General features: G+C 34.4%; 2 protein-coding genes across 5 annotated transcripts in view; both read left to right on the forward strand.

The window, feature by feature from the left end:
- Positions 1-1,872: 1,872 nt before the first annotated feature.
- On the forward strand, positions 1,873-13,226 carry LOC120350152 (ataxin-10-like). 2 transcript variants are annotated; one of them, XM_039422563.1, is made up of 7 exons: positions 1,904-1,940; positions 2,482-2,683; positions 5,006-5,155; positions 6,247-6,581; positions 8,525-8,700; positions 10,300-10,363; positions 12,977-13,226. In XM_039422563.1, exons 1-7 carry the CDS (start codon positions 1,907-1,909, stop codon positions 13,156-13,158), a joined length of 1,143 nt encoding a protein of 380 aa, XP_039278497.1. In that variant the 5' UTR covers positions 1,904-1,906; the 3' UTR covers positions 13,159-13,226. The 2 variants fall into 2 exon arrangements, with proteins under 2 accessions (XP_039278496.1, XP_039278497.1); XM_039422562.1 differs by having other exon boundaries at positions 1,873-2,683.
- Positions 13,227-13,949: 723 nt separating this feature from the next.
- Positions 13,950-20,727, forward strand: part of LOC111044916 (transmembrane protein 98) — a 54,397-nt gene continuing 47,619 nt past the window's right edge. For all 3 annotated transcript variants that reach the window (XR_005570657.1, XM_039422569.1, XM_039422568.1), the window contains exons 1-3: positions 13,950-15,152; positions 16,604-16,786; positions 19,477-19,589. Coding sequence is in view for 2 of the 3 variants with exons in the window: in XM_039422569.1 (XP_039278503.1) it covers positions 16,614-16,786; positions 19,477-19,589 (286 nt within the window). In the remaining variant the exon portion in view is untranslated. The remainder of the gene's footprint in view (positions 15,153-16,603; positions 16,787-19,476; positions 19,590-20,727) is intronic.

The following is a 20,727-nucleotide window of genomic DNA, read 5'->3' on the forward strand; positions in this document are numbered from 1 at the left end:
TATTTCCACATATAATTTTAATTAAAATGATTGGAAATATGAGATAAAAACTGTCCTATTCCTCTTTTAAATTTAGATTCAGACTAAAAATTCCAAAAATTGGTTATTGGTGGTTATTACAAACCACTCTGTCTCAGACAGCACCGTATCGCGCATGCGTTAGCAACGGGTTTTTCCCGTTCCATTCAGTCAGTTCTTTGAATGTAACGTTCTTTGTGATGATGGTTACCGAGCACTGTAACTGGAGCCAATCGTCATTCTATTTGATGGAAATATTATTATCCAATGATGATTCATCATTTACTAACCTAACCCCCTAACCTATCCTTTTACCTTTGAAACATCAAAAAACATAACTCTACCTGGACCCTAGCCCCTTCTAGCATATTGCAATTTTTAAGCAAAATTCTAACCCATCCTAAAAAAACATTATTGAATATAACCTAAATAAAACCTTACCCCTAACTCTTTCACATTTGCAAATCGTACACTACCATTATAACGTGAACCTCACTATAGATATTCAAAGAATACTTTTGAATAACTATGTTATAACTGTGACTGTTGCTGGCCGTTACTCTGTTTCTGTGACAAAGAGAAGCTCCTAATTTAACTTGTCAATGCTATGGTTTGTCGATGCTATGTCGTGTCGGTGCTATGATTTGTCGATGCTATGTCGTGTCGATGCTGTGGTTTGAGCAGCTTCTCTTTGTGCCAGTTGCACAGCAGCCGGTTATATTTTAACCGTGATTAATTCCTCGAGAACCAATCAGAGAAGCCGTCTTATCAGAAAGGCCTTCTATGATTGGTTCTCGTGGAATCAATCACGGTTAAAATTTAACCGGCTGCTGTGCAACCGGGCCTTTGTGTCAGATACAGAGTAACGGCCAGCAACGGTCACAGTTATCACATAGTTATTCAAAAGTATTCTTTGAGTATCTATAGTGAGGATCACGTTATAATGGTAGAGTGTGATTTGCAATGGTGTTACTATCCTTGTGTATCATTTAACAAAGCAGATGGCGCTATCTCTTCCACCCATTGCAAGCTTGCCACTTCGTTTATCAACAATGTAGAAATTCAACTAATTGACAAAATAGGGTTGAGGGTTAGGTTTTATTTAGATTATATTTAAAAATGTTTCATGAGGTTAGTTTTTTGCTTTGAAATTTCAATATGCTAGAAGGGGCTAGAGTCCAGGTAGAGTTATATTTTTTGTTGTTTCAAAGGTGAAAGGATAGGTTGGGGAGTTAGGATTTTGCTTTGAAATCCAAAGTATTGAATGTGAAAGGGTTAGGGGTTAGGTTATTTCAAGTTATATTTAATAATGTTTCATAAGGCTAGGTTAGGTTTTTGCTTTAAAATTGCAATATGCTAGTAAGGGTCAGGGTACATGTAGAATTATGGTTTTTGATATTTCAAAGGTGAAAAGATTGGTTAGGTTGTTAGGATTTTGCTTTGAAATTGCAATGTGCTGGAAGGGATTACGGGTTTTTACAAAGATTCATGTTAATTAATGTTTTAAATATGAAGGGAGGGTTGAGGGGTTGGGTTTTTGCTTTGAAATAACAATATGCTGACTTAGTTATAAAGTTTTTCAACATTAGTTAAATAACAACCGTTATATTTTATTAATTATATTATTGAAAAGTACTCTTCCTTTTATTGAATGGAATGATGATGATGATATATTGATTATCATATTGAATTTAATGATAAATCATCATTGGATGAGAATATCATCATCAAAATGGAATGACGGCTCCAGCTACGGAGCCCGGTAATCATCATCACAAAGAACGTTACATTCAAAGATGTGACTGAATGGAACGGGAAAAAAAACCGTTACTAACGCCTGCGCGATACGGTGCTGTCTGAGACCAAGAGCGGTTTGTGTGGTTGGTCGATGCCGTCGACGGTGGTTCCCCTAGGGGTTATAGGTTAGACAAAATTCAATATTTGCTATTAATATTAATAATATTAAATTTCATCGATTAGAATTGTTATTCAGTTACCGACACTTTTTTTTCCTTCTATCATTAAAAAAATTGAGTCCCATATTTTTAATAATAGTTGATACAAATAATTATAATATTTAGAATTGTCCTTTCTTCAAAATAAGGTTAGTTTTGTAACAATTCTAATATTAAAATTGAATCGAATGGTATAAAAATATGCTAGCGCGCTTTATTTTGTCTTTCTCTTTCATTAAAAAAATAAATTGAATCGATATCTTCAATAATAACTGAGATAACAGGGGGAGCTCACCGGCTAGAGCTTAGCCAGAATATTGTTCAGTATAAACTGCACATTAGTCAATACTAAAGTAGGTAATTCTTTTGTGGGTAAATTTTCAGCTAAACATGAGTGAACAACTCCATTCTCAACTTTTCAAACTTGCACTCGAAATAAATAAAGAAACTTTAGATATCAAATGTATTACAGAAATTCTAAGGTATTTTCGTAATTTATGTGCCACAGATAAAAATTCTCAAGTAACTGTCGGCGAGGATGAATATTGTATTGATCTTATATGTACACTATTTGATAAACTTTTAGAACAACCCAAGATAGAAGAAAATATTGTTTGCCTAAGAGTTGGCTGTCAGTTTATTGGAAATTTGATTGTAGATAATAGTGCCAATAAATTGAAGATACATAATAAGTGTTTTACGCACATAAGGTGAGTAAAATTCTATTTAAACACTTACAAACAGCTTAAGACTAGACAAATGGTAACACCTAGATAATTCTTAGATCTGGATGATCTCATAATAAAATCTGGTGTAGTCACAGTCTCTACTTTCCTTGTCATAATAGTAGTTTTTAAAATATTTCACTCTTATAAGATACCAATAACTTTCAGCATAATATTCACAAGTAAAAATATTTTTGAACACAACATTAGGTTAGGCTACAGTAACTATAAAAATGGTAATATAGTTACTGTAGGTTAGGTTTATTCTAAATTCATAATATGATAGTCATTATCTCTACCTTGACCAGCTGTTCTATAACTGTAAGTTCTTATTCAATTTTTAGCTTTATATTTTTACAGTAAGTAAAATTTATAAATATAATATTATATCAAGGTATAGAGTATGACACTGACAAATTTATTAGTCTAAAGTATTGTTTAAAATGCAAATGTTGACTGACCTATAATAGTATTGTCTACTAGTAGTTCTATGAACAGTAGACCTCTCGCAGTATTCTCATCCACAAGTACCTGATGTCAACTGTTTTAAATGTTAACAAAATCAGTTCACGTTTGAATTTGTATTCCATAATTATTTATCAATATTTATGTTAATTTAAACAATGAATAGAATATATTTCTATTCCAGAATTTATATAATATTCATCCAGTTCCGTGATAATCTTTCCATCTAATGAAAATTAATTTTTTTTTCAATCAAAAATATTATAATTACTTCAGAATTATTTAGTTCATTTGATTATTTTTAATCGCCTATTAAATTAGTTTTTTCGAATGTTAGGATATTGATACTGATGGACACGCATAATAATACCATGATTGCAAAACAAAATATTGAAACCAAAGACCTTAAAGCTGCGATTAGACCAAATTTATTAACAAAATGTTAATAACTCAATCCATATAGATCATATTAGATTGAACATAACTTATCATACACGTGTGTTTGTCAACTTGCGTTCAATCTAATAGAATCTATAAGGATTAAGTTATTAACCCTGGTGTAAATCCAGCTTAAAGATGCATACCTCTTCAAGGCCTTTGATTGAAACTATAGACCTTATACAAATACAGTAATAGACTGGCTTCTCCACACATCTGTGTAATCACTTGTCAGCTGATTTATGATGAATAATTCTACAGTTTGATTTTTACTCTAATATTGGCGTATGAAGGAGGCTCCTTTTTCCTTTTATATTATCCTTGAAATGCAAAATTTCCAAAAACCTTGTATATACGTCGACGCGCAATTTAGAAAGGAACATACCTGTCAAATTTCATGATAATCTATTACCGCGTTTCGCCGTAAATGCGCAACAAAATATACACATATAAACATTAAGAGAAATGCCAAACCGTCGACTTGATTCTTAGACCTCACTTCGTTCGGTCAATAATAAAAACAACGAAGCTCATAAATAAGTAATACACCTAGTGCCAAGCCATATGAGGCGTTTTCAAATGAGTCGGCAGGGCAGGAATCTCTCCAATGACTGATTATCAGCTGATTTCCGAACGACAACTCAATCAGCCAATCTGAGAGCTCCCTGCCCTACCGACTCGTCTGAAAAACGTCTCATGTGGATTGTCCTTAAACTGGCTTGCCCTGTAGTCAGAGTCATTTCTAATCGTTGTGATTTGATTAACTTTATATTTAAACCCTATTCAATGTTATACTGACTAGTGTTAATGAGCTTTTTACAGCTTTACAAATTAGATGAACCGTTGCTGTGTTGGTTATGGGTTCGATTCCCACATTCCCTGGTATTATATTTCCGGTATCATGAATGCACAAGTCGTAGGCCCATATGTACCATCTCGGTTTAAGCGGAGATAAGGTGAGGTCCACGTTATAATGGCAATGAAAAAAAATAGGAAAAAATCGTTACCAATTCTCTGCCTCCTATACAGGATAGCTGATGATAGCCGGTCGTATCTGATGAAATAAAACTGGTCTTTCTCGTTTAAAATTATCATTTATATTTTATTCGTCAATAAAGTATTTTGAGTATTGAATTTTCATCATTGAGATTAAATATTTAGTCAATTAATTATACTTCTAGATTGTTAAAAAACGATCTGGCAACGTTGCAGAGTTTGAAAAGGATAGCGTTAACTGCTCTGTCGAATGATAGACACGGACAGCAACACCAATGTTAATCATATAACATGGACTTCACTATAGATGGAGTATTTATTCACATTGTTGGCGATTTAATAAAAAAGGTATAGGTACTGATTACAGCCTGACACTTGACGTATGATTTTGTTTGTTTTTGATTGCAGGAAATTAATGCTATTGGGCGATGAAAAACTATCACAATTTTGTGCAATGATTCTCTACAATATAATCCTCTCTCAAGGTGAAGCTTGTCAGGATATCTTGAAGAAGACCGATTTAGTGAGAGCTATTTTGAATCAAAACTCTGAATTTTCGTAAGTGATTATCCGTTGTTTTTAATTATTAGCTTGTGTTCATAGAGAAAAGGTAGCATTAGTTACGTTATTTATCTATCTTTCATCTGTTTTTACTTTCCTTGCCCTATTACCATAGGTAAGGAAAGTATTGCTTTCCGAAAAAATTAAGGTATCCCAATTTCTAAATTTCTATACGTTTCAAGGTCCCCTGAGTCCGAAAAAGTGGTTTTTGGGTATTAATCTGTATGTGTGTCTATGAGTGTATGTGCGTCTGTGTACACGATATCTCTCATCTTCCAATAAACGGAATGACTTGAAATTTGTAACTTAAGGTCCTTACAATATAAGGATCCGACACGAACAATTTCGATCCAATGCAATTCAAGATGGCGGCTAAAATGACGAAAATGTTGTCAAAAACAGGGTTTTTCGCGATTTTCTCAAAAACGGCTCCAACGATTTTGATGAAATTTATACCTAGAATAGTCATTGATAAGCTCTATCAACTGTCACAAGTCTCATATCTGTAAAAATTCCAGGAGCTCCGCCCCCATCTATGCAGATTTTGATTTTAGATTCCCAATTATCAGGCTTCAGATACAATTTAAACAAAAACTTTCAAATGGAAAAGATTGAGTATGAAAATCTCTACAATTAATGTTCAGTAACATGTTCACCTAAAATTGGAAATAAGCTCGAAATTTGATAAAATGTGATTATTCAATTGCAAACTGTTGGCAACTGTTAATTCTATTAAATGATTCACTATGAAGAGATAGCAGACCACGTGTGTCTCCAGCGATATTGTCCTGTCACCAGCTGGCTCAGTTCTTTGAATAGTAGACTTGAGATGCGCGTGAACACTAGCGTCAGGTGATCAATTTTCATAACGGCAAGGAAAGTTGTGTGAGTACGCCACATTAGATTTTTTTAATATATTATTATGCTACATCTTCTTTATGGCTTTTTCTATTCTACCTTTATTGTATATTACTCTATTCTACCGTTATTGTATAAATGGATAAAGAGAGGAACTGATTCAAACAGGCTTTTGTGCAACCGAGCCTAAATGTTAGAAAAATGATCAAAATTTGATTTTTGTGTTACAGGACATTTATAACCGAAACCCTCCTGTTCAAACATGGCGAAATCGAGGCTCTCTACTCAAACTGCGACCTTGAAGCGAGAATAATGCTACTAACGATGATCAGAGACCAGGCAATGGATGACAAAAATGTGCCTGACACTTGTATCACCTTTATAGCGGACAGATTTAAGAAACAATCCGACAAAATACTGAAAATAGTGTCGACTTATGTGGAGTCACTGGACCCGCAAGAGATATGCGCTCTGCTTTTCACGTTGGCTTCGTTGTCTGGCAGCGATACGGGACCTTATCTAAAAACACTGCAGACTGATAATTCGCTGTTCATCAATTGTGCTTGTAAGTTCATTCATTCTTTCATTCATGCATTGAGTTTATTATTTATTCATCTATTTATTCATTTATGATACGGGGCTCTTTTTCATTTCATTTGATCTCGAATCGCCACCCTAATCTTCAGGCCCTATCTCAAAACACTGCAGGCGGATAAATCGCTGTTCATCAATATTGTGCTTGGATCATTAATTCATGACACGGGGCTCTATCCCAAGTCACTGTGGACTGAACATTATCTCATCAATTGTGTTTGTGTGCTCATTTATTCATTCATTTTATTTTTTATTAATTGATACAATAAGTATATCATCATCTTCTTCTTCTTCTTCTTCTTCTTCTTCTTTCTCTTTTTCTTCTTCTTCTTCCTCTTTCTCTTTTTCTTCTTCTTTTCCTCCTTCTCTCCTCTTCTCCTTTTCCTCCTTCTTCTCCTCCTTCTTCTTCTTTTCCTCCTTCTCCCCTATTCCTTCTTCTTCTTCTCCCTCCTCCTCTTCTTCTTCTTTCTCTTTTTCTTCTCTTCCCTTTGTTCTTCTCCTTCTCCTCCTTCTTCTTCTTCTTCTTCTTCTTCTTCTTCTTCGTCTTCTTCAGTGGAAGGAAGAGAGATGTGAGGTAGAGTATGAATAGGGTGAGAAGAGGGGAAGAAGGGAGTGAGAGGGATAGAAAAAAATATATCCTTTTGATTCCTTCTCCTCTCTCTTCTTCTTCTCCTCTCTCTTCTTCTTCTCCTCCTTTTCCTCTTCTTCTACTTCGTATTCGTTTTCTTCTTCCTCTCCTTCTTCATCCCCTCCTACTTCTTCTTCCTCCCCCACTTCTTCTTCTTCTTCATCTTCTTTCTCTTCTTATTCTTCTCTAGAACTATAGGCCTACCAAGAAGTATAGATAAGTATCATCAAAATGATAGGGAAAGAAAAAATAAGGTAACCTTGTGCTATTCCTCTCCCAAATTTAGATAAGGTTACTCATAGTCCGAAATAAATTAAGTCTTGTAGTTGTTTACTTCACAAAAATTTCTGTCCTTAATTATTTTCAGAACGTAGATTTTCAAATTTAGATGCTTCAAAACCAAACATAGATTTCATTTATTCGTTCATTAATAATCTATGACAGGGGGCCCTATCCCAAGTCACTGCAGATTGAAAATTCTATCTTCATGAATTGTATTTGTAAGTTCATTTATTCATTTACAAGGGGCCCTATAGTGAGTACCGATTATTGTTAATTACTGTCGACTATTGTCGATTATTACTGTGTTTTTGGGATGATTGTGTATGAACGGCGTTGGATGAGAGACTACCAGCGTCAATTAGCTTCACGAAAAAGCTACAGCATACTCTAGAGACATTCTCTTTAGTGAGGTCCACGCTATAATGGCAGTGGAGGAAAATAGGAGATCAGATCAGCGTTGCCTATGCTCTGCCTTGCCACTGCCTTCTATAGAGGATAACTGATACCGGTATATGTGATGTAATATCAACTGTTCATTCTTGTTTAAAATAATCAATAATATTTAATTCGTCAAGAAAAATAATTTTCAATTATTGAACAATGCATTTCTATAATAGATATTAGATAATTTGTTAATTTATAAATCTACATTGTTAAAACATGATCTTGCAACGTTGCAGAGCTAGAAAATGATAGCGCTATCTGATTTGTTGAATGATAGACAAGGATAGCAACACCAATGTTAATAGAATACTGCCTTTATAACGTGTTATTTTCATGAATACAATTTATGTTCTATTCATGATGTTTGTAACTTATTTTCTTTTGTAAAAAAGTTCAAATTCCAAAAATGCTTAAAGTTGAATTTTATACCTGTTTTTTGGCATAAGATCTCTGATGAAGAAACGTGTTTGTTCTTATCTATTAGATTTCGCTAGATTTTGATCACTAAAATGATTAAAAAATTATTTCAAATAATTTTTTTCTGTTGTTTTGATTTGCAGTTCTGTTGAGGAGCATCCATGAGGCTGGAAAATCGGGAAATAACTGTTTTACCAGTGTGAGAAAATTGCCAGATGAAAATTCTAAATCAAAGGAAAATCCTGTGTATGGCTTCAAAGCTGACCTCATCAGGTTAATAGGCAATCTGTGCTACGGCCACGACAAAAATAAGAATCAGGTGAATATGCTTATCTATAATCTTATTGACCGAGGTCTAAGATTCAAGTCGACGGTTTGGCATTTCTCTTAATGTTTACGGCGAAATGCGGTAATAGATTTTCATGAAATTTGACAGGTATGTTCCTTTTTAAATTGCGCGTCGACTTATATAAAAGGTTTTTGGAGATTTTGCATTTCAAGGATAATATAAAAGGAAAGAGGAGCCTCCTTCATACGCCAATATTAGAGTAAAAATCAGACTATAGAATTATTCATCATAAATCAGCTGTCTAGTGGACTATAATACTACCCGTTCAAAAACATCGAACATCTTGAAAATTTATCTTTCCATCAACGTTAGTAGACAGTTGACTATAATACTACCCGTTCAAAAACAAACAAAATAAAATTACATTAGTCTTGTTCGAAATGTTTTTCTCTTTCCAACAATACCCTTGAAATTGAAATTCGACCAGTAGTTTTCGAGTTATTGAGTATTTAATGATCGGAAGTGGGCATATTCTGAAAATATCGAAAAATCTATATATCTCGAAAACTAAGGTCGATAAGAAAAAATATTACTGAACATTTTTTGTCAGAAATGTCGAGTAGAATCTATGGTCAACGGCTGTTACAACCTTGGTGGGACACTCTGTATAATATTATAAAACGAAAAATCTAATTAATTTCAAAGTTTCCTTCGCACTTTTCATGCATCATACTCTTCTATTTAGTTGTTTTCATACATTCCACATTGACTGACAACTGTTTTCATCTCATTTTTAGGTTGGATTGTACCTTCATGATTAAAGTTGAATCCAAAAGTCAAACATGTAGCCTACGTACTTGAATCAACAGGGTTTACATTGGTATAGTGGAAGTTTCTGTTCTTGTAAACTTGACGACAAAATACATTCATTTTATACAAACTTGAATCCAAGAAAACTTGACTAATATAAACGCCCCTTTAAGGTGAGCGTGCACTAGGTCGGTGGAGCGGCGTGGCGCCGTTTTGAACTAGTTATTCGTGACGTAGACTTGTCAATTGCGATTTGAAGTTAGAGCTCCGATTGAGGTCAGTTCTAATTTGTGATAAAGTGGCAAGACGTGAGTGATGGATTTCTGAGATGAAGAAATGTTATTTTCGGCAGTTGTGGTTGAAGCAGAGGAAGAGGAACTATCAAGGAAAAAGGGTACATCCCATTAACTTACCGTAATCATAGGTAATTGATCAGAATGCAAAGTTTTTCTTTGTATTTTGTTTTTGGGAAGATAAATAAATTCAAATTCAGAATGTGAATTGGAAGACGACAGAGCAGCAGGCTGTTTAGTGAAGAAGCAGAGCTCGGAATCAGCCGAGCCCTCACGAAGTTACCCGAGCGCGGAAAAAATCCGACCTACCCTCCGTGCACTAGGTCGGTAGAGTGCGACTTGGACCCCAAAAAGTCCAGAGACTTTTCGAGATCCACGCCACGCCGCTCCACCGACCTAGTGCACGCTCTACTTAATAAATTGTGAATACCTCATTAGAACTCTGATACTGACATGTGAAAATCTGTGTTTTTGTATATTTTTGTGGTTTTGAATTTATAATTATTAGATTATGAATGTATTTCAGGTTCGGGAGTTGGATAGCATACCAATTCTGCTTGATTGCTGCAATATTGATGACTCCAATCCTTGTATCCTTTTACTACAATAATTAGGGAGAGACACATCTTTGGGTTTATTCTGTTGATTCTCTCCCAATCATCAATTTGATATTGTGATATTGTACCAACTTAGAGAATTGGCTTGTATTGAAGCTTTGTCAATTATGAAAATTACATTGAGGGGACGTATATTCTATAATTTACTGCAACAAAATATTAAGGAAATTGAAAAGCAGAACCTTCTCAAAGAAAAGACTAACTTGTGGACAATCCTCTTTATTCATTGAGTGAATTCCCAGTGATGCATGTTCATAAATTATAATTTACTAGCTGGCTCGGCAAACTTCGTACCGCCAAATAGTTTGCATCTCATGACAAACTTTAGCTGGATGCACACCTGAGGAGGCGCGATGCGGCATTTTATCTATATAGATTATTTTCCAACTACAAAATAAATAATTTACTGAAAATCAATTTATCCTGAACACCGAAGACAGCACAATTATTCGAAACAAAGCAATGTCTTTAGAGCATGTCTTTAACCTGAGGCCGCACTGCTGGATGGTTACACACACAACAGTCATTTTGTTTTTAGTCGGGGCGTTTAAAAATACATGGGCGGTTATTGAGCAGCACACTCTTGTCTACTATCTACCGACAGCTGTTGTATGACGCAATGATTATAACAGCTGATTTTTATTTCTGTGTGTGGCCAGCTCACAAAATCTTCTAGCGTAAGGATTACATGTAAACTTTGAAGGAACGTAGGAAAGAGTCCTGAAGTCGGATTATAAATTTGATAGGCCATAAACCTGGTCCTGAACATAACGAACACCACTAAAAATAAATCATCAAATTTGGTGCACACATAAAAAAGTTATTGAATGTCAAAATTTGAGGCTCGATTTCTATTTATAAAGATTTATGACGTGCCCCTAGTCCTAGCGTTGTAGATGGCGATTTGAAATGTAATGGTCCAAGGCCACATGAACCGTTTTTTTTTGGCGTTTTCGAACTGGCGACGGACGAGTCGGCAGGGCAGTAAGGAAAGCTTTGAGATTGGAAGATTAACTGGTGATTGGGTAGGCGTTCGGGAATCAGCTGATAATCAGCTATTCGGAGAGCTTACTGTCCTGCTAGCCAGTGTAAAAACGCCTGGAAAACGCTTCTTGTTGCTTGGCCCTTGGGGCGAAGGTGAAGGTTATCATGGAAGGTTGTTGAGAGTGTTGAAAATAATTCATGTATCTAAATGTCTTCGCTTCCTTTGCTGCTCCATTACGTTCTGAAACATTTATTTGAAAACCTTTTTTTTATGAGGGTAATGCCCAGATGAGCGGACGATGATGAGAGATGAATGGACCTAAAGTTTTAGGTGGGCTCCAAACCACTTTTATTACTTCTCTACAATCAGCTACCTTCTCTCATATGCCACTCAACTATATTTTCAATTTCATTTATATTCAATTAGAATATTCAAAACATATTACAAATCTTTATAATATGACATATCCTTCAAAATATAATAAAATAAACATAATTACTTGAATAAAATAAAATATAAAATCTAGGCATCACCAGCAAAAAGAAAATCTTTGCCCGCTGGTGAGAGTTTCAAAACAGTGAAAGAAAAACACAATATTTCTAAATAATGCAGGAAATTTAGGTTGAATTTAACTAATAATCACAATAGAAACTTTAGAACAGCAGAATCATAAAAAATCAACAAATATTGTGCAGAGAAAAGACTATAAAATGAAAATAAAAGAATTAAAATTAAATTGATATATTTAAGGTGAAGTATTCCCTCTCAATCCACTCATTGATGCTCTTTTTACTAATTTCAAAATCCAAGTCAAAAGGTATTTCATTGATCAGTTTACTGCTTGTGTAAATTAACTGTCTTCTGATCAATAAAAGTTTAGTAGGATAAAGTTAATAATTTTGACCCTAATACATCAAATCGAAGTTTAGATATCTTAATATTAATTAAGTAGATTATTTATTAGGATAGATAACCGAATGTCTTTATTATAAGAGTGTTATCACATTGAATGCGTATATTATGTGTAAGTGCACGCTTGATTATGTAAAAGATGAAAAGAACTGGAAAGAGCACTAGGTACACTCATACCGAACGCGTGCACTTACTGGTTGCGTTCAGTAGGAGCAGCTGCATGCACGTCACAACGTGCTTCTATGGCTATTTCCAGATTTTGTTTCTCATGTGCGCGCTTGGTCATGCATGATCTCACGTGCACTTGCACATATGTGCATCCAATGCAACGGAATACCTTCCGTTCTCCCTTTTAAGGTATTCAACGTTGATTTCAGTGAAAGGTTTTTTGGAAGACAGGATACGACTGTTCCAAAAAAACCTTTCACTAAATGCGTTCTTGAAAGTCTGAAAAAGGAGAACGAATTTCAGAATAGTGAAATCATAACCCTTTTAAAATGTTATCTAAATTTGGGAGAGAAATAGAAGGAGTATCCTTAGTTTTTCTCTCCCGGTCAGTGCTTCTTTGTAAAATTTATAAATAAATTAGATGAAAAAGACAATCAGCAAGTCATCAACACAACGCTCACGGTTTTTGAGAGAAACAGATAACGTTATGAAACAGATACTTTCCTTAGCGACTTGCACAGTTATTCTGCAGTGGAGCATACTGGCATTGAAGAATATCAGCGAGAGATGTCATGAGAATCAAGCAATTATTGCAGGTCTAGCGAAGAAAGACGTTGCATTTTCTCCGATCCTCGAGGAGTTGGGCTACACGTTGCATTCTGAAGATGGCAAAGGCATTCGAATAGCTCCGTTGAAGCGATAGAGGACTGAAAAAACTGGTTTTGTTCAATTTTTACTTGAGTGTAAAATGAAGAGATTACTATTATTTAATTGTTGTTATTTTTAATCTTATTGATCAACATGATTGTTATGAAGTGTGACTATAGAGAGGTCCACTTTATAAAGGCAGTAGCTGAAGATAGGAGAAAAGCGTTGCCGATTCTCTGCCTTGCCACTGCCTTCTGTAGAGGATATCTCTACCGGTTTATCCGATGAAATATTAACTGTTCATTCTTGTTTAGATTAATCATTCATATTTTATTACTCGATAAAATATATTTTTTTGTTGATCTAATAATAAATGTTCATGATTGAGATAGAATATTATGTTAATTATATTTCTGCATTGTTAAAAGATGATCTGGCAACGTTGCGGAGCTAGAGAGGGATAGTGTAATTTGCTTTATCGAATGATAGGCAAGGATAACAACTCCAATGTTAATCAGATACTGCCGTTATAATGTGTACTTCACTAAACCGTAATTATTGATCGACATGATTGTGATAGCAATGCATATTTAAAACCAATCAGAGAATAAAACTTGAATTTTAAAAAACTTTTGAAGTGAAAATGCACTTACTTTTTGTATAGTGACGATCGTTTCGACCTGTTGTTGGTCATCATCAGACTCTGTCTGAGTCTGATGATGACCAACAACAGGTCGAAACGATCGTCACTATACAAAAAGTAAGTGCATTTTCACTTCAAAAGTTTTTTAAAATTCAAGTTTAATTTTAATAGTGAAAAAGTATGGATATACAACAGAGCAATCAGAGAAGTTGTTACTACTTATAATCACGGTTAAAATTTAACAGACGTTTGTACAACCGGGTTATAATGTAATAACATTACAGATAATGCATATCTAAAGTGAGGTCTATGTTATAATGGCAGTAGGCTACCGTTGATTATCATTGATGCTGCTATTTATTCAAGTATTCATTTACAACAATATGGAACAACTAGCCTTGCATATCAGTCGACAAAGCAGATAGCAATATCCTTCTCTAGTCCCGCAACGTTGCCAGATCGTTTATTAACAATTTAGAAATATAATTAGTATAACAGAATTGGTTTCATTTATGAAAAATTATCAAGTCATTATTATTAATGAAAATATGACGATTCCCTGGTTAATGACTATGGAGAAGACGAAACAAGTAACAAGATAAAACCACAAGAGAGTCACGTGACAAGCTGCAGATTACTATTGGTGTTTGTTCTCATTCAGCTGGAATCGATTGGCAAGGAATTACAAAGTGGCAGATCAAACATTCTCCAAAAGCCGTTCAAGCACAGGCCTTCAAAACCCGCTCAAGCTCATAACCCGTTGACATTAGAGATGTATCACCCGCAAACATCAGAGAGGAACCGCGATTATAAAGGTTCCAATCGTGGTTGATAAAAGCAATCTAAAGTAATTGTCGAACATACAAGCGGGTAATGACTTGAGCCTCTTGTTATCAGTGGGAACTCGCCACGCCTTTCTAACAAATACGATATTACCATTAACATTATTTATTTCGAGGATTGTTTAAGGGACATCTTGTTCTATTTTAGTTCTAAAGAACTAGTTCAGTATTTTTTTTGTAGTTCAAACTATAACGAATCTGCGCAGTGTACACGCAGTGTCCGATACCACAAACGTATCGATATTTAGTATCGGATCGAAACAAAAGTATCGATAGTGAAGTATCGAGACAACTCTACGTCTACGCAACGCAAGTACGCATGCGCTATTATTGTCAAAACTCAAAGATAAAACTTTTATGCAACAAGTTTCAAAGTATTTAATATTCTTCTTTTGTTGTAATTTCTCATGTTTATAAGTTAATCTACTCAAAAGATTGATTTTTAAAAATTACCCGTGTTAATTCAATGCCAAATTTAAGCCATTTTTACGAACAAGTATTGAATTCATTTCCTGAAGTACATATCTGCGTTTTTGGTTATAACCTACAAATTTTAATAAACAGGTAAATATTATGACCTTTTAATTCATAAAATTTGTAAGTTATTGTGGAATAATAAGTATTTGATATCACCTTGTAATAATGAACGTTTTGAAACTGTTAATTATTTTTCTTTTGGATTACTTTTCACAATTATTCTTTTTCTTTCAAATATAATTATACCGTAATTGCTAATTGGTCAATTGATAGCCGACGTAAGTTTGATTTAGAGGTGGTTTCTTTCCCTATAAAATAAATGTATAGTTTACTTTAAATTCAATTTTAAATAATATAGTCTTAGCTAAAACCATTTCCTCTAGTCATTATTTCTTGAATCCAGCATAAATCCTTTGCAAAACAGTTAATGCTATGACTGTTTCCATTATAATGTAGAACCATAGAGAGTAAAGAAATTTAGGATTAGATTATTTGTCTCTGCTGACAAAGATCTGCTTTTCGATCATCTAGCTTTATTTCCTGTGTTATCCTTATTTAAAAACATATTTATCCTCATTAAACTCACTTGAGTTTATCTTTTTTCAACCAGTTCTATCTTATTGCTAAATATACATAAACATTGATATTATAATCCTCCATTATTACATTCATGAATACATGAAACAGGATTTATCTCAAAAATTGCTTTCATAATACAATAATAAATTACAATGATTCATTATAAATATTTAAGAATACAAAGAATTGTATCGGTATAACAGTAGCAAATCAAGAATATTATATCTGTGAGGTCGGTTTCCGAGCTGGGCAATTAGCTAAGTTCTAGACTTTAAACAGCTGGAGTTAGAAAATTGGCTTTCCGAAAAGGGCGTAGCCTGAATTAATTCATGCTAATGAATTAATTAGATATTATTATTAAACGAAAATCAAAATTAATTGCTGTAATTCACCCCGAAGACTTCTGCTACTGCAAATGATGACAACAGGGTAAACAGCTAGATGGAAATTCGATGAACGCTACTATTCAAAAATTATTATTGTCAGCCCGGGATCGAACCCAGTACCTCCCAATTGCCGGTCATAGTAGCGCTCATCGAATTTCCATCTTGCTGTTTACCCTGTTGTCAATATTTGCAGTAGCAGAAGTCTTCGGGGTGAATTACAGCATTTAATTTAGATTTTCGTTTAATAATAATTAATTCAATAGCATTTGAATAATTGCAATATCTCAGTAATTTCCATCCATTCCTAAATAATTCAAAATATTTGAGACTTTACACTATTTTCGCTTTATTTTATTTTGTGTTCAATTTTCTAGTTTTTTTAAATTTAATTTAAACGTGGACTATGACTACGCCCCGTTTCTGAAAGCTAATTTTCTGACTCCAGCTGTTCAAAGTCTAAACTTGAATAGAACCCGAGCTCGGAAACCGGACCTAAAAGTTCTGAATTTGTGTTTGGACCATTGCATTTGAATATGATACATGGACTGAATTTGTGTGTTTGAACTATTACAGTTGGTGATACATGGAACTATGGTTAATGGCTGAGAACGGCGGCATGGATATTGTGATTGCTATTGGAGCATTGGCCAGTGTCTTCATTGGAGCATTTGTCAGTCTAGTCATGGTCTGTCGGCATCGCACTTTCACAAATAAAAACACCGCTTTCATCTCAAAAGTCGCCGAACCCAAAGGAATGTGAGTATGAGTCTTACTTTATTCGGCGAGCTAAATGGGCGTTGACATTATAGTCCATACAAAATTACTTTTGATTTGGAGCAAGGTTTATAAATACAGGTCATGACACTCGTGTTCCTTATGGAGCGGCCATTATGTGGGGTCTTTATGGCGGTACATTTGAAATTCCAATCTGCTCATAACAAAATCATGCATTATGCTTTTTGAAAACAATATTCTGGTTCAGATAATATGCAAATTCAGGTTTTCGATTTTTTAATAATGAAATTTCAATAATAAATGGTCCAATAATTCATTTTTTTATTATTAAAAATTGTTCTTATTCTTGTAACTTGTTATTATTTATAAGGCATTGGGACAAAAGGCTAACCTCATAAACAGTTTAAAGTTCCCAATCAATTAAATCTAAAAATCAACAATTCAGTTCCTAGTTGGAATCTAAATATTATTATTCTGTCAGAAGAATTTATTTCACAATTCAAAGCCAAGCAATATTCCTTGAACAATAATTAACAAAATAACACATCATGTTGTTCAATCTATAATGATAACAGCTGATAGATTTGAAAATTGGTGAACTAGAACCCCATAAAATGGCGATTTTGCAATGCATCACGGGATTGTGTCATGACCTGTATTTATAGACCTTGATTTAGAGGGATATATGCGCAGCAGAGAAAGGTAGGGATACAGCGGCGGCAATGTTGCCGTTCTAAATCGGCCAGCGGTCTCTAATTTCTAGTGAGTGTTCAAGTGCTCATGTCAAGCACTAAGTAAACTAAGTCTAATCGACAACTTGGCAACTGCGCTTCTTTGTATTCATTACTGTAATTGGCTGATCTCCCTCCATTTCTCTGCTCCGCATATTCCTCCCAGTCAAAAGTAATTTTGTTTGGACTAAAGACAAGTTTACGTGAATTCAAGTTTTGTATAAAATGAATGTATTTTGTAAACTTGAAGTCTACAAGTTTACAAGAACAGAAAATTGAATACACTATACCAATATAGACTTTTCTTCAAGTTTTGTAGATGTAGAACATGTTTGACTTTTGAATTCAACTTGAATCTTGAAGATGCAATCCAACCTAAAAATGGGGAAAATAAGATAGAAACTGTTTCCAGTCAATGTAGAATGGATAAAAACAACTAAATAGAAAAGTAAGAAGAAAACTTTGAGATTAATTAGGTTTTTCAATTTATAATTCTATACTTTTGAGGTTATAAAAACTTGAATTTCAAGCAGTCGCCTGTGCTCAAATATCGAGGTGACAAGTAGACGGGGTGACACCCTGTCGCGTACCCTGTATTATATTATAGATAACAGGATAGAAATGAAGCATGTTCTAGTTTTTGAATCCTGTATGTTTTCTCTAAATACAAAGGGTGCGTTAAGACGTATTACAGGGAATACAATCCACGAACCTTGCTATGTTACATAGACTCAGTTTTTGTTTGTGTTTTGTATTTAAATTCTATGTTTTTTTCTCCATTCTGTATTGATACTTCAATTGCAATGGGCAATGGGGTTTTTGCAATATCTCGCAGATAACTCTCTATGTGTCCAGTCCCTTAATGCCGCATCCACACTCTCGCCCAATGCGTACAAATGACGACGAGAGTGTGGATGGCTGGTTTACCAGTGCTTGCCTTCACTGGCCTTCGCTTGCCTTCGTTCCAAGCGAAGGCGAGTGGCCTTCAAAAATGGTCACATTGCAGTGTGGATGGCAAGACAAGCGTGACCAAGCTTAACCTACGACTTGGCGATAGTGTGGACTAGACATTAGACATATTACAGGAAATAAAATCAATGAACCTTGATTATGTAGACTAAAAGTTCACTCAGTATATAGACATGTTCACTGTAACTTAGTGGTTTTCCTCTTAATTTTATTTGGAAATAATTGAAGATTTATTAGAAATACTTCAGTCAATTTATATCAATGAGCCTTGTTAATGTGGTAAATTCGCTCTGTATATAGAAATCCTATACTATTAAACAAGCAATTTCTGTTTATATGTTTAGATGTTTATATGTTTGTATTTCACCGGATCTCGAAAACGGCTTTAACGATTCTCACAAAATTCATAACATAGTAGGTTTATAATATAAACATTCGTTTGCACTAGGTCTCATCCATGGGACAACTCGCTGAAGAACATTAAAAGGATATTATTCATCCTTGGAAAACAGCTGATAATGATTATTTCTTCGTCTGTTGATGATGGAAGTGAGTGAGCGAGTTCATGTGTTTGGGACTGTGTCAAAATTATGACTCTGCTGTTGAACTTTTGTAATCATTCAATCAGGTAGGCCTACTTAGTGCCGGTTGCAAAAAAGCCGGGTTATTTTCAATCCTGATTAATTCCAGTATTTTGAAATGGTCTTCTCTGATTTGGTTCACGTGAAATTAATCTGGATCAAAATTTAACCGGCTTTTGTGCAACCAGGCCTTTGTGAGGGAAATTTTTGCATTCCTCTTGGAATTAATCTCAATTTACTGTGCTTAGATAGAACATTTCTGTATGAACTATGAATGTTATTATAATTTCTTCTTTCGTAATAAATTTTTTATGCTTTTGTAGTCCAGAGCGAAGCTCGGTCCCCGATATTCTATATTTGCACTGTAAATTGGTGGTTTCCCTCTTAATTTAAATTTTAAATAATTTATGTTTTATTTCAAATATTTTAGACAATTCGACAACACCACTCTTCTGGGATCGGATCTTGAGTTGGGAGAAGTGCTGCTACATCCTTATATTGAACACATTCTACTCACAGAGAATTGGACTGCAGATGCTTCTGGTGAGTTTTATTTGTGTATTTAATCAATCATTTAGCATAAAGTTTAGCTTCAGTCTTTTGCTCAAGCAAAAGTCGGAGCATGTAAGTCGTTGCGTCTGGACGGTAAAACGGATGGGTCTTCAAGCTTAAGTCGTCAAACTTGAAATGTATCGGCCGGCAATCTTTTTCCATCAAACCGTCCGACTTTTGCCTATCCACCAAAACCTAAATCGCGTAAAAATGGAGATAGAGAAATTGTGATTTCAGATTCGGATTCAGCGCCCTCAAACTAATAAAATGCCTCGCGAGTACTTGAAAATAAGCAAGTTTTTTTATCGATTGTATATAACGCCTTTTAACCATTTTTTTCTTTCTTGATTCTCATGATACTCTCAGAATTTGATATTGATATTATGATTTACCATCATGATATATTAAGATGTACTATATTGTTGATAAGAATACTATCTACAAAATTTCAATCCATTAACAATCACTGTGTTTCGAGATGTGACATGTAAACAAAGCCATTTAGCGATTAACAGTAATATTTTTGTCATTATGTTTTTAAATATAGCATTATCCAGTTGAATCAGCGAAAAAATACGATTTAATTATTACTCATCTACCGGATATATGTCAACCGTATACAATTCAGACTCAATGAACCATATCACAAGTCATATTGAAGTGACACATATAACCTCTTATATAAGCTACATAAACATATAAGCTACTTTGGGCTGTTGTAAAAATTGGAATTAGAACCGTTTTGGGCGTAAGTTAGCCTGTGGCACTTTCCTGTAAGTTGTATAATTCTGAATGATTGAATAAGTAAATAAATAAACATATCAAGAACTGAACTTGTGAACACAAAAATAGGAAAACGGACGACATAAGACGGATGCGTGTGGAGTGGACGCAATTTTACATCCGTCTTTTGCTTGAACCAAACGATCCGTCTTTTGCTTGAGCAAAAGACTGATGGTATACTTGAGCGTCTGGACCCGGCTTTACACAACTTCCAAAAGTACCACAAACTTAAGCCCAAAAACGGTTCCAATTCTAATTTATACGACAGTCCAAATAAATAAAATAAATGAAACAAGCTTTATTTGTCATAAGGGCCATGCCCCTTACAAAGAGTTGCACACTAAAA

This window comes from Nilaparvata lugens, chromosome 3 (assembly GCF_014356525.2).
Source record: "Nilaparvata lugens isolate BPH chromosome 3, ASM1435652v1, whole genome shotgun sequence".
In the NCBI taxonomy this organism is placed as follows: domain Eukaryota; kingdom Metazoa; phylum Arthropoda; class Insecta; order Hemiptera; family Delphacidae; genus Nilaparvata; species Nilaparvata lugens.

Coding starts and splice junctions, on each gene's coding strand:
- LOC120350152 (XM_039422562.1), top strand. CDS start 2,364: ATGAGTGAACAACTCCATTCTCAACTTTTCAAACTTGCACTCGAAATA. Junction 2,684..5,005: donor AAGTGTTTTACGCACATAAG/GTGAGTAAAATT, acceptor TTTTGATTGCAG/GAAATTAATGCTATTGGGCG. Junction 6,582..8,524: donor GCTGTTCATCAATTGTGCTT/GTAAGTTCATTC, acceptor TTTGATTTGCAG/TTCTGTTGAGGAGCATCCAT.